Below are 13,574 nucleotides of genomic sequence, written 5' to 3' on the forward strand. Positions count from 1 at the left end.
CCGAAGGAAGGCAAATTTTCAACAGCAAAATATCCAAAATTCTGTCAACTTTTTCTGCACAAACCAATTGCGAAATTGAGGTTTTTGCCTGATATGAAATCACGCTTGCTCATGAATATGAAAAAATGGGACACATAGGTGCATTTTCAAGAGTTACATAACAAAACTAAATATCAGTTTATATTCTCTTAAATTTTTGAACACTTGGTGTGCCTTGTATACTTAAAAAATGCATTCAAATTTTAGTTTATGTATTGGAGAGTGACTGTTGCATTGATTTAATATGTACTCGGTGCGTTGTTGTTAAGGTGGAACTTTTTGGCTCTTTATCTGCGTATTTTATTGTGAGGAAAAAATCAAACCATCACAATAGAATACAAATTTCTGTTCATTGATTTTGAAAGATTATTAGTTTTTGATTTTGTTTGTCTTGCCACATAAGATTTTATCATGTTTCTAGATAAACCTTTACTTTGTAATATCTTTATAGAGAGTGGCATTTCTATCATGAATTTTCATCATGAATTTTTTTATCATAAACAGGGTTCTGGACACGAAGGTTTGAATTTCAACAACAGCCCGTGTTCAACTTATATTTTAAATAAAAATATTTAAAAAATGATTAAAATAAGGATGAGGTGTGGGGGGGGGGGGGTTATCAGCTAATATTGAAACCTACTTGCAGCCTTAAAGTAAGAGCAATAAGCACTTCTGATTTTATTGAAGAAGATACCAAACATCTTATGGACAATTCCATGGTTTGATGGACATGGATAAAAAAAAGTTTGATTTTTTAACCCAGTCTCACATTTTTATTACAGATTATACATTCAAGTATGTGAAATTAACAAAGAAAACCAAATTTTATGAAACGCCTTTTTGAGAAATCATGTCGTAAAGTAAAAACTATTCTTTTAATACAAAGAAGTCTAAAAATTTGGTAATGTTTGAACTCTGATTGTTACCAATGCAATTAGAGATATTTCAATCATAACCTTATTTCTAGCCTGTGTGATTGTCTTAAACGCGGAAACGTAAAGTAATTCACAGCTGTCATTCATTTTGAAATATCAAAAAGCAGGCTTTTGATACCTTTTGAGGTCAATGTAATGTGTGTATCCAAAAACATACAAATTTTTTTTTCTCACCATTATTTCTAATGATTAATATTTTGGTATTTAAACGTTTCCTCCTTTGTTTTTATTTAAATATAATTTGGCTTAAAGTTGCTTGCTTCAAAGTTTTTGTGTAATTGGCAAGGGATGCAAAAAGGCCATTTAATAATACAAGTTTATATACAGAAATCAATGTGTCATGTTTTTGATGATTCTAGAGGGTATACAGGGTGAGTAAAACGAACATGTGCCTTTGGATAATTCGTTTTCTCCGACAAAAATGTTGTTATTTCAATGATTCGTTTTAATTTGAACCACTTACTAAGGTACATACAGGGTGTCCTGAAAATAATGGTGCATGTAATCCTCGCCATTTTCGCCAATTTATTACCAAAATTTACTGCAAATGTTTACACGATCTTCAAGGTTACAGATTTAGCTTGAGAATACCGTTTGTTTGATTAAAATTGCTTTTGTAAACCCAGAGATATGTTAAAACTACCAGTAAAGTGATTTGGTTTTAGACAAGAACTATACTGATTTTAACTGCTTCACAGAAAGTGGCACAAAATGGGTTTCTTGGCTTTGCCATTATTCAAAGCAACTTCAATGAAACAAAGGGTATTCTCAAGCTAAATCTGTAACCCTGATGTAAACATCCGCAAAAGTTTGGTTGTAAATTAGCAAAAATGGAGGGGTTTACATGCACCATTTTTTTCAGGACGCCCTGTAGTAAACTATTCCTGGCTTTCTTTTGCTTATGGGTTTTTCGTCATTAATCTGTTGGCATTTTTCTCGGAGTGTTTTTGTGGGGAGCAGTCCTACGCAGATGCAGCTTGGCAACCCGAATTGCTTGGACGACTTGTGGCGTGTTTCCAAACACAAGCACTGGTTCCACCTGTCTATTACCGCAGTTATGTCAGCTGATTCCTAGAAATCGTAAAATGTTTATTTTAAACAGTCTTTTTTTTATTGTGTTCTGAATTGTTCACACGGTTATATTTAAATATGTAATACCATACCAATATTTAGATTTTTCTGTTACTGTAAAGGGAATGTACAGCACGTTTTGGGCTTGTAGATGCTGGAAAAACCAAGAAAACCAATCATGTTTTTATAGTCTGGTTCCCTGACCCCACTTAAAACGAATAGGAGCAATTTATAGACTGGAGAAAAGTGTGAGGGCAGAGAATCAGTCTAAAAGACTTGTACCCCTTCACAGTCGTGTTATCAACTGCAAAGAAAATGTGGAATAACTAATTCGGAAAAACTAGGAGCACCTTTTGAAAAAAGCCAGTTTTCTCAAACGCTGATCGGCCGACCTGCGTTGGAGAAATACCATGAAAATGTCCAGCACACCAGGAGCCACGATTTTACAGGATGCTTTAGACTGTCATTCCCTAACAATCTAGTTAGGTATTTTGTGATAATTGGATCATTTTGTTTTGCATTATTTGCAAATGTTGTATCTTCCTTTTCAAGAAATTTTAATTGTAAACTAAAACAAAATGGTGTTTGTACTTATTTAATTAATCCCAAAACGTCTTGAATCTGAGTTGATTAATATTGTGTTGTTGATGTAGTGCTACTATTTTGACCAAGTTTCATACGATTAACATCATCCATATGTTCCATATGTGCCATCAGCTTAGCATTTTTCGCCAGAGATTATTGTGCACGCACTCTTGTTTTACTTTACTCCCAAGGACAATGCTTTGTGATTTCTTTTGTCCCAGTAATATAACACCCTCCCATAGACTAAGCACACAAACCTACCACAGAGGACCGTTTTGAACAAAAGACCCAACTCCCAAGGACTGAAAGGATCTGTTGTTCTCCAAGTTTGTGTGTCTGTCCTCGGGGGTTATGTAGAACAAGTACACTCGTACACTAGAAGAGGGTGTCAAAACTGTCAACCACAGATAATTTGCAGCAGTCCTCTGTAAGTGTGTGTACTTATATGGGAGAGTGTAAGTTACAGGAACAAAGGATCGAAACAAAACATTGTCCTCGAGAGTTTAGTAAAACAAGAGTGTTCATTCGTGTACGTGTGTCGTTTAGTTGCTTTTTAACGAAAAAGTAACTCAATAACTCGAATGCGATTGTGACTGGCGACGGTGATGAGTCACTTTTTTGTACTGGGAATGTTGCACAACCTGACAAAAATTTAAGTAGGCCTATGTATTTCCTATAATTCCTGTTTTGATTTTTAAATGTATATTGCTTTTGCTAATCAATAAAACATAGAAAGAAAAAATTGAAATGTTTCTAAGTCCAAGATTCATGTTTTATTACCATTTTTCAATGAATGACCATGACCTTCATTGAGATGTTAAGGAAAAAGTGGCGTCCCAACTGCGTTTGCAACATTCTTCTCCCTCCGCGAATACTATCGTTCATGTCAGAATTCGAAATGCCGATCTATAGAATCCACGGACGGCGGAACCGGGGGGGGGGGGGGGCAGGGGAGGGGGATTACCCAAGTGCATGCCCCTCTTGTTGTGCCTCCTCTAGCATAAATGTGCCCCTTCGAGATGAAAACAAAAATTGCCATTATCTTTCTGATAATTTGTTTTCAGTAACATTTTTCCCAAACGGTATAGAGAGTTCTTATGCGAACGAGGAATATGAAAACCAAGCCCCAAAACCTTTACAATGCGCCTCCAGGGGAAAAAAATGGTCCGGTTAAGTTATTCTTTATGATGGGACTTGCGGTTTTGCCTAAGTCAATTGAGTGTGGTAGGGTGACTGATAAGGTTTACGCACAAAACCATGGGCCAGTGAGGCTTTTGTATAGAAGACACTGTTTAATATGCTTGAAAGAGTGTACTGATGGGAGAATTATCATCATGCGTCAGACTTTTTGCTGATGACTGCATTCTGTATCGGGAAATAAAGTCTCCTGAGGACTCTAAAATCCTGCAAAAGGACATCGACCACCTAGTTACTTGGGAATCTATCTGGCAGATGGGTTTTAATCGGTCCAAATGCTTCTCCATGCGAGTGACACATAAACGGAAACCAACCTCCAACCAGTACACGATGGGTGATGATATACTTAGCGAAGTCGATCATCACACATACTTGGGAGTTGAACTTACTTCTGATATGACTTGGAATCGACACATAAACCAAATTGCAGTCAAAGCAAACAGAACCCTTGGTCTACTCAAAAGAACATTATCCAGCTGTGATAAACACCAAAGAAATAGCATATAAGGCACTTGTTCGACCACTTCTGGAATATTGTGAAGTCATATGGGACCCCCACAAATCGAACACCATCAGCGTGCTTGAAAAAGTTCAGAGACGTGCAGCCAGGTTCGTCCAGAGGGACTACAGTTACTCATCGAGCGTCACTGCAATGCTCAAAGAGCTAGGCTGGGACCCTTTGGAAGAAAGACGCAACAGAGCTCGACTATGCACTAATTCCAAGTAATATCTCCCACCTGCAAATTCATCTACCCAGTGACCAGCCAGCCACCAGACGTACTACCAGACAAACCAATAACGCATCCAGTCAAACAAAAACAACTATCTCCACTGGCTATACCCATGGACAATCCCCGAATGGAACCTCCTACCTGACGCACTAAAAACCAACCCACACTGAACGCCTTCAAAACCCAACTAGACAAGATAAATATCGGCCAACTTTCCACCCATGCGCACTTCAAAATTTAGGAATCAACCAGCACCATGACAGCGTTACCTGCACGTGATAGCCCCACCATAGGCGATTGTGCAGTAGCATACAGATACAGGTACTGCCGCTGGAACAAACTTTTGTCAGAGGGGTGCTGGAATTTATAAAGGACGGACAAAATTAATAAGAAAGCAGAGCGCAAAGCCCTAACGTCGTGCCTCAATTTGGAATATTTTCTGTGGTGCAATCTGAGGCGATTCCTGGCCACTTTCATTTGACGTTTTTAGCAAAAGTTTTTTTGAGATTATAAAGACAATTTATTTTATTATTTTGTTTAGAATTTACTGTTGCTCTTAAACGTTTAACTGTACTGAAAAGTGGAGAACCCTGTATGTTTATCTCCATGTTTTGGTTCCATTTAATTCTGGAAAAAGAATTGTATCATTACGCGTGACATCGCATATAAATATTAATGTTGCAAGGCTGCTTTCTTACATTCCGTCGTGTATGTTTTGTTTTATTTTCCGAGTCCTTACGGCGTGGGGCCACAGGGCCAGGGGCCCGCTTTAAGGCCCCAGAAAATGTTGGATTCTGGATGCACTGTGATGGAATATACTGATATAGTATACTGAAACTTATAAAACCCGAAAGGATTTTTTTTGGGGGGGGGGGGTTAAGTTAAAAGAAATGGTTCCACTGGAAGCGGATGAATTTCTGTTCATAAAAATATTCACATAGTTCTAACTCACCAAACGATGTGACTCTCGATATATTTGAAGTGTTATTTGTTTGTTACAGGAAATGGTGGCAAATATGACTAAAAGACCAAATGTATCTTTATGTTTATGATCGGTAGATGACCGAAAAGTTTGGGGCTATAGGCAATAATTTATCGGTCTACAGAGTTTTTGTGAGGAAATACTTGCAGAGGGTAAAACATGAATATTTTTTTTCTATTAAAACAAAACTACACTGGATTTGGCATAAAGCATGACCGGTTTCAATAAACCTTGCTATTTGTACAGGTTGAGTACAGAATGCTTGCAACGTCAATGCAACTTTTAAATGAAAAGAAAAACCTTCAGGGGAAAGGTATGAACAGTTGCCCCTATTGAAAGATCGAATGAAATAAAATCCTGGCAAGCATAATCAACTTTGCCACCATCTTCATGGCCGAGGTTATTGCTTTTGGGTCAAAGCTTCCATCATGGCGGAAATATCATAGACATGTCATGATTTTAGATACTGTGTGGGAAATATCCATTCTGCACTGCCTGAAGATTTAGAAAATACCTCCTCTTGATATTTTACAGTGTTTGTGCTAGACTTTCGAAGCGCCGCGCTTAGTCGCTGGAACACATTTTTGCCCTGGAGTAGGGGGTGCTGAAGCATATTCCAACACCCCAATCCAAATAGTTGCGGGTGCTGCAGCACCCACAGCACCCCCGTTCCCGTGGCATAGTATGTAGTGATGGAAGATTTTTCAAAATCCAGTTATCCCAATTTTTCAAAACCTCATTTATAACCATGAATTCACGTCACAGGAGTAATATAAAAATATATGCACTGAAGTGTACTGAGAACGTGTCACAAATATCAAATGTTAGTGTAAATTTACTTCACATGAATATAATATAAGAAAGGCAGGGTAAAAGCTTATCATGACATGTGCATAACGTTTGCAGAGTACGTTAATATTTTCACAAATAAACTATTTCATAATGCAACTTTTAGAAAAATAGAGTTTAGAGATCCATCAGCTTGAAATAAACTTCAAACAAAATGAATCAAAAATTGGAATCAGATATAGAGCTTAGCAATCAAGGATCAGTATAAAATACACTTCAATTAATAGACTATGCATTATATACAACCAATTTTCATAAATAAGTACTGGGCAATATAAGAACTTATTTTTTTTTTACAAAATTTGAGTTTAATTCTGCTGTAAAGGATAAATCTTTGTCACGTGAAAACATATATCAAAAAAATGCATGGATCTACTTTAAACCTGGTCAGATTATTTTTTTTAAAAAGAGTCCTAACATACGCAAATTTTGGGTGATAGCAGGAAAAGGAAAAGTACAGAGCTAATTTACTAATCAAATATGAGGTTAAAACAAATTTCAGTGGCTCGTTGAACTTTATAAATGCATAAGTAAAAAACAATAAATTCAGTAACATTAAACATGTTTTCCCTGATTTGTTTCTCAGTTATAAGTTTAATTGTTATTTCAGTTTCATTTCAGTAACACCACGCTTTCTACAGTAACTCTACATGTTTCAACTTGAGCTCAATTTGAGCCAAACGACCATCACAACAAATGATTTTCCAAATATTTCTGAAGTCGTCTGTCCATCACTAGGAACTGAGAAACTTCGCCAGGCTAGCCAGGGCTGCAATCAGTATGGTGTTACACACTGTGGAGGGGAATCAAAAAACCAAACATTAACAAATATTAATAAATACCTAAGACAGTTTATCCATTCATTTTGGTTGAGGCTCATCACGTGGGTGCTTTTAAACACTTTTCCCGGCACCGCTGCGTTCTGCACCACAACGCGCAGTACGGACCATCGGCGCACGCCAATCTCCACATAAGGAGATTTTTAGTTCTACTCGCGCAAGGCACATTTCATAAACATAGCTATAGAAGTATGTTTCACAAATCATGAAGTTTGAACAAAATCGTCGGAAATATTTAATTTAAAATTTATGAAAAATGAAAACAAAGGGTGATAAAGGACAGTACAAGGCTGTTTACATCAGCTAAGGCTTGTAACAAAAATTATTGACGATTTTTATCATAAATCAGATAAATCAATGTTTAATTCCAGCTGGTATATCAGTATACACGTATACTTCTCGAAAAAGGACTCGACTACCACACTAGTGCGACACCGGTGAAACAAAGCCGCTTACCCGTCATTGCTGATCCGCACTTGACATACACGTCCATCATGTGGCTACATCCCTCATGGACACCCCAGCCGTCATGCTGACACTGGTCCAAACTCGGCTCAGTCCCGTCGCAGTCAACGTTACTCAAGTAGATCGGTCCACTTCCGCTTGCGTCATCAGACACGTAGCTGACGACAGAGGAATAGCCCAGCTGGCGGCACACCACCTGTGCGTCTTCCTTGGTCCAACCTGTCTTGCAGACGGTTCCCCAGCGGCCGTCTCGGAGGATTCGCAAGAGTCCCTCTTTGCCTCTCGAGCCCAGTTGGTTGGTGAGCTCCACAGGATACTCATTGGATCCTGTTCAAGAGAAATGATAATGATACAAAGTTGGTCTCTAAAGGGAGAACTTTGTAGACAGAAAGTATCCATTTTAGCTCAAAAATGAATTTACCATGATTGAAAGACGTTGCACAAATGGTTGAATGGGGTAATGTGTTCCACACGTCAACTGATTCAGAGAAGGACTGCATGATTCTTGTATTAAGTGTTTCCACTGGCTAATGAACTGAGTGGGGTGGTAAACATTCAAATTGATGATTGAAACAAACTTTACGCAGTCTGCAAAGTGAAAAGAATGCAGCGCTTACAGAAATGAGCGATTAATCCATCTGCACATCCAAATGGTGAGTTCTTTATACACAGAGGTCAAGGAAAATGCCCATAAATTACCCAAAATGAAAATTTTCAAATAGTATTTCCTTTGTTGCAAATCTTCACTGCGAGGTGGTGATATTGGCAAAAAATCGAGCGAGGTGGTCACTGAGCGTGGCGAGGTGGGCCGCCTCACGTCTAAATGGGCAGGGGAAACCAAGGGCAGATCCAAAACACAATTTTTTGGGGGGGGGCCAAAAAAAGTGTTCCCCCAAAAAGTGGGTCTAAAAAATTACGACGTGGGGTTCGGGGCCAGCGAGGGCCCGAAAATTGTTTGGATGCTAGATGCTCTGTGGTGCGATCTGAGGCAATTTCTGACCACTTTAACAAATTTTTTTTTGAGGAAAAGATGGTGGTGTACTCATTGCCTGCCTTTATTGCGATGTCACATTAGAAAAAAAAAATTGGTTTCGTTTTTTTTTGGGGGGGGGGGGGGCATGGCCCCCTTTGGCCCCCCCCCCCCCCCGGATCCGCCCTTGGGGGAAACACTGCTTGTATCAATTAACTGGTTACATCCGTTGGCTGTTGTGACCCTGTCTATATAGCTCTAGATGGTTTTGGGTTTGCAGTAGTTATCTTTGCTGATGGCCAACTCATTTCTGAAAATCTTATACGACAGTGTGATGAGGCGGGTGTGTTGTCTCATTTCCTCGATGGAAGACCATCCGAGTTGCTTGGTGATAATGCTTGTTACACTTTCCCTTTTAGTTACCTGTGATGAACCTTGCCGCCCGTCTCTGGAGTTTCTCAAGTCTTTACTTGGTTCTTCAATGAACCGGGTTGCCGTGCTGCAGAAGCACACTGGAGATGGGGTCTGACTGGTGTTTTGTACAGTTTCTCATTGACACCCTTTATTGTTGGACTGAAATTTCCAGTGATGAAGTTCTAGATCTTGATTGCTTTTCCAGCATGCGTACCGGTCTTGTATAATGACTCTCAAGAGTCATTACTTATGACTCTCAAGAGTCAGTGACATACAATGACCCTAAAGAGTCAGTTCTTGCGGTGTTTGTGTTAAGTTGACTTATAAATTTGAGAATTCGGCCGATATATTGTATCCTTTTTGCTGCCTCACAAAAAGGGCTGTCGCCGATTAGCCCAAAGTTGAGCGCAGTGTATTGATTTGCAAAACTTACCAAGGGGCCCACTGCAGGTGACCTTTGCAACGAAATTGTGTTCTTTGTTACAGGTTCCAGAGGTGCCGTACAGGCACTCAGTAAGAGTCTGCTCATTCCCGTAGCAGCGGAGGTTGATGACGACTGGTCCTTTGCTACTCTTCTCCTCAGATACACTGAGGGCGTAGCCGTATCCCAGGGATCGGCAGAATACGTCACCTTCCCTGAGGGTCAAGTCATTCAGGCTACAAACGGCCCCTCCAAGCGCGTCGTTGACGACCGCGTCGACAAACCCGTCGTACTCCGACATACCGCCACTGAGTGTGATGCTGATCGGAGCCACAGCTGATGAAAGTAATAATGAAGTTCTTATATAGCGCATAATATGAAGAAAAAAAATACCTGTCTACGTGCTTTTGGTAGCAAACAGTAAGTGTGTCTTAATTAAGCTGTGATATAAAATGTTTCCGAGGATGGACTAATGATCTTTATTTGTCAAGGTAATTTGTTCCATTCTTCCGAAGCAGCACATTGAACTGAATGTTCGTTGATCGTAAGATTTGGTATAAGTGCTGTCCATGGAGTTGAGAAATGTTTTGAGCTTGAGCAAAGATTCCGTAATGAACGGCTCAGTTATCGTGCCTGGATGCCTTTAATTGTAGGTGTGAACTAAAATTTGAACCCCTATCAACAAAGTTTACCAGTTTAACAAACGTAATCAGTGAGGACAGATATAGGATGAAGGTGGATGGAGGGTGGGGCTGCGGCGAGGATATGGGTTGGGCCATGCTTGGAGTGATATCCAATTCATGCATGCATACTTTGTTGTATTTTCAAGTCTGTTCAACATCACCTCGTACCTGGGTGTCTTCGGCACTTGACCCCTGCACTCTTGTTGCAGTTCCTGGGAAACCAGCCAGAGTTGGGACAGCCGATGAGATTCTCGTACGTCGCAGAGGAATTGCACTGCATGCCGGACGCCAGGAAGCCATCAAACTGTTCGTAAGAACCGGATGCTGAAGCAGGATGCTCGCCAAAGTAGGACCCTCCCACTAATTCTAGGACAGGGCCATACGGGCGTTCTCGATCTGTGCAAGCGATGTGTGCATCAGCCCAGTCCCAGCCTTCGTCGCAGATGCTGTAGACAAATGTTGTATCGCCGTTCTGGAATCTGACCTCGACTCTGCCCTCAGTAGATGCATCACCATCCGCGAAAGAGACTTGTGCTCCCAGACCTGATGTATAAGGGAGAGGTTATAGACTAATAACTGGGGCGCTAGAACTCCTTTTTTGGGGGGAGGGGAAGGGGAGGGGGCTTTGTTTGACCATACCATGTTCCTCGATGGGGCAAAGGGGGAGCTTTCCTCCTCCGGAAAGAAGGGGGAGGGGAAGAAAAGGAAAAATACAGGAGAGATTCGAAGTAAATATGTTATTGTTAATTTAATCCATAGCAGTAAGAACTGCTGAAATGCCAATTTTTCCGCAACTTGGTGGTGCTTCCCCCCCCCCTTAGAAAAATAATCATGGCGACGCCCATAGTCTTGACTAATTTACTGGAGGTGTAGCGTGAATATCCGACTATATGGACTCATTGGTAGTATAGCGCATGCGTAAGTATGATAATAGCCTATTTATAGGCCTATATAATAGTATACTGACCTGTCACGTGTGAGGGATTAACCAATAATAGGGGAAAGGGGTCCGATTTTCATAGGAGTCCGATTTTCATATGACACCGGCCACGACTGTTTTATATTAAAAAGAGCGGGGCGCTCTCTCTCTCTGCGTTATGCATATTCATGATTGCCAGGGCTTTAGAGAAGAAGTTATATAACAAGGAATAATGGCGTTTGAATCGCCGACGATTGGCAGCTGATTCGTGGACTGGTTGGAAGTAGTCCTGACTTCTAATCAGGTGATCCGAGTTTGAATCTCATTGAGCGTTTTTCACTTCTCCTCATTTCACCTTTTAAGTAACTTAAGTGAGGAAGGAACATTTCTAACAAGACGTAAAGCCTATCTTGGGTTTGTGTTGTGGAGAACAAGGCATTAGATATGCATGTAATGGACCAATCAGAAGATGGGAAACGGATGTCATTTGGGAAAAAAGTTTCGCGAGCCGGCCAATCGCGGTGTTCTATAGATTGTATTGATCTATGCGCGCCTGGCCGTTGTATTTATAAAGAAAAACATGATGTTATATATTTCGTCGACCAATCACATGTTTAGTCCAGATTTGGGCCAGGAAAATGACGTCACGGCACGCTTTAGTAAAGTCGACGCCAATTGGCTCAGTGTGCGCGTTGTCGCAAAACTTTGCATTCTTAGATGCAAGGGCGGATCCAGGGGGCCAAGGGGGCCATGCCCCCCCCCCCAAAAAAAAAAACCACGAATTCATTTTTTTTAAGGTGACTTCGCAATAAAGGAAGGAAATGAGTACACCACCATCTTTTCCCTTAAGCGGGCCCCGAACCCCACGCCATAAGTTTTTGGGACACACTTTTTGGGGACCAACTTTTTTATGCTTAGATGTATCAGACGTTCGACCGGAGAGGGCTCCGTGGAGAACGAGGGATACTCAGACTACCAATGTCTGCAACTACTCGAAATCTGTTCCTCACCTCGAGTATTGACACAAGTCATCGCAACCACTCCAAGGGAGCACGCTAGAACGCTATTATTCGTCCCCGGTCCCGCCCACTGGCAGTCTAAAAGGGAACTCTCATCTCCCTGACAAGCCACATTGGAGACCCTCGCTCCTTGAGCGTGACCGATAGAGTCCTGGTCCAGGCCCCAACTACCGACGAATTCAAAACCCAGTTGGGTACACATCACGATGGACTCACGCAAACCCCAACTGCGCCCACTCGACTGAGTGGCACAAACGGGGCCCCATGATCCGAAGAAGTAGACCTCGAGCCGATCGAGATTACTCCCAGAGAGGGGTACAAGCCGGAAATCACCGTCACTCTGACCTGTGGGAAGTCGGAAAAGAAAAACACATTACAGGGTGTCTCAATATGAATCGAACCCTCATCATGGCGTCCTCTTTTTAACAGCTTTAAAAGAAGTTTTCTTGTGCGGTCACCTATACCGTTTGTTAAGAAGCTCTGGCAACACATCTTCTACAAGTCAGTTCGGGTGTCGGTCGGTGGGTCGGTGGGAAGGTCGATCCCCTCAAAATATTTATCAAAAACGAAGCCCCTACCCGACCCATACAACTGTCAGTAAAATAAACATTTGTCAAAGAAGAGCAAACAAAACACATTAAATACTTTACAACAATTGTTTGTAACTATTCCCAAAGTAGTGTGGCTTTCTGTAATGTTTTAATCTCCCTTTATTCATTTGTATTCGTTTTATTTTTTAATGTTTTTGCAACAATGATTGCTCATCCTTTTGAAAGTAATGGAAGACCTCAAAAAGAATTAACTTGTTATACTTTACTGCTCTGTCTCTGCCCTCTACTTGGTATAGCCTTTTTTCACAATTGCCAGTTTCGGTCCTTGTTCCTATTTTGCGGCAGTCAAAATTTCAGTCGCCGTGAAAAAGTGGTACATTCAATTGGCCATAACTCAATCAATATTACCTGATTTACGTTGATGAAAAGCTAGTGGGTATTCTCTATTATTTATTGCTGTATATGTAGAGAATCCTAGGGGACGGGGTGGGGTTGGGTGATGAGGTAGTACTACTACTAGTGTGGGTTGTATGACTGACTGGTGAAGAGCTCTGGGTCTGGCTAAATGGGTGATTGGGAGGGCAACACGGGCACGCAGGTCCTAGTGAACAGGTGACGCTTGAGAAGTTAGTTTCCTTGCCTCAGGCTCAATGACTGCCATTTATTCCTGCCAACCTGCCAGCCCAGCTGCCAATTCTCACTGTATGAGAATTCGGCAGTGAGGTCAAAAATACAAAGAATACAAATTACAAAAAGCACGCACATGTCAGTGTTATACAGGTATAAAATTACAATAAACGTGTACATGTAGATCTATTTCCCCAAATTAAATAAACAATCTTCGCATGAAATAAGAATTACCTCAGGCAATGCTGAACATAAAGGAGCAGGCTCACATTTACAC

General features: G+C 40.8%; 1 protein-coding gene across 1 annotated transcript; it reads right to left on the bottom strand.

Annotated features, from left to right (window-relative positions):
* Positions 1-6,869: 6,869 nt before the first annotated feature.
* On the bottom strand, positions 6,870-10,724 carry LOC119726668 (scavenger receptor cysteine-rich domain superfamily protein-like; the record flags this gene model as incomplete). Its single annotated transcript, XM_038198442.1, is given in 4 exon segments — positions 6,870-7,182; positions 7,685-8,020; positions 9,511-9,834; positions 10,350-10,724. Coding segments are annotated over 4 exon segments (1,094 nt in total), but the record flags the coding sequence as incomplete, so codon positions are not given.
* Positions 10,725-13,574: the final 2,850 nt, after the last annotated feature.

Source organism: Patiria miniata, unplaced genomic scaffold (assembly GCF_015706575.1).
Source record: "Patiria miniata isolate m_02_andy unplaced genomic scaffold, ASM1570657v1 HiC_scaffold_2, whole genome shotgun sequence".
Taxonomy (NCBI): domain Eukaryota; kingdom Metazoa; phylum Echinodermata; class Asteroidea; order Valvatida; family Asterinidae; genus Patiria; species Patiria miniata.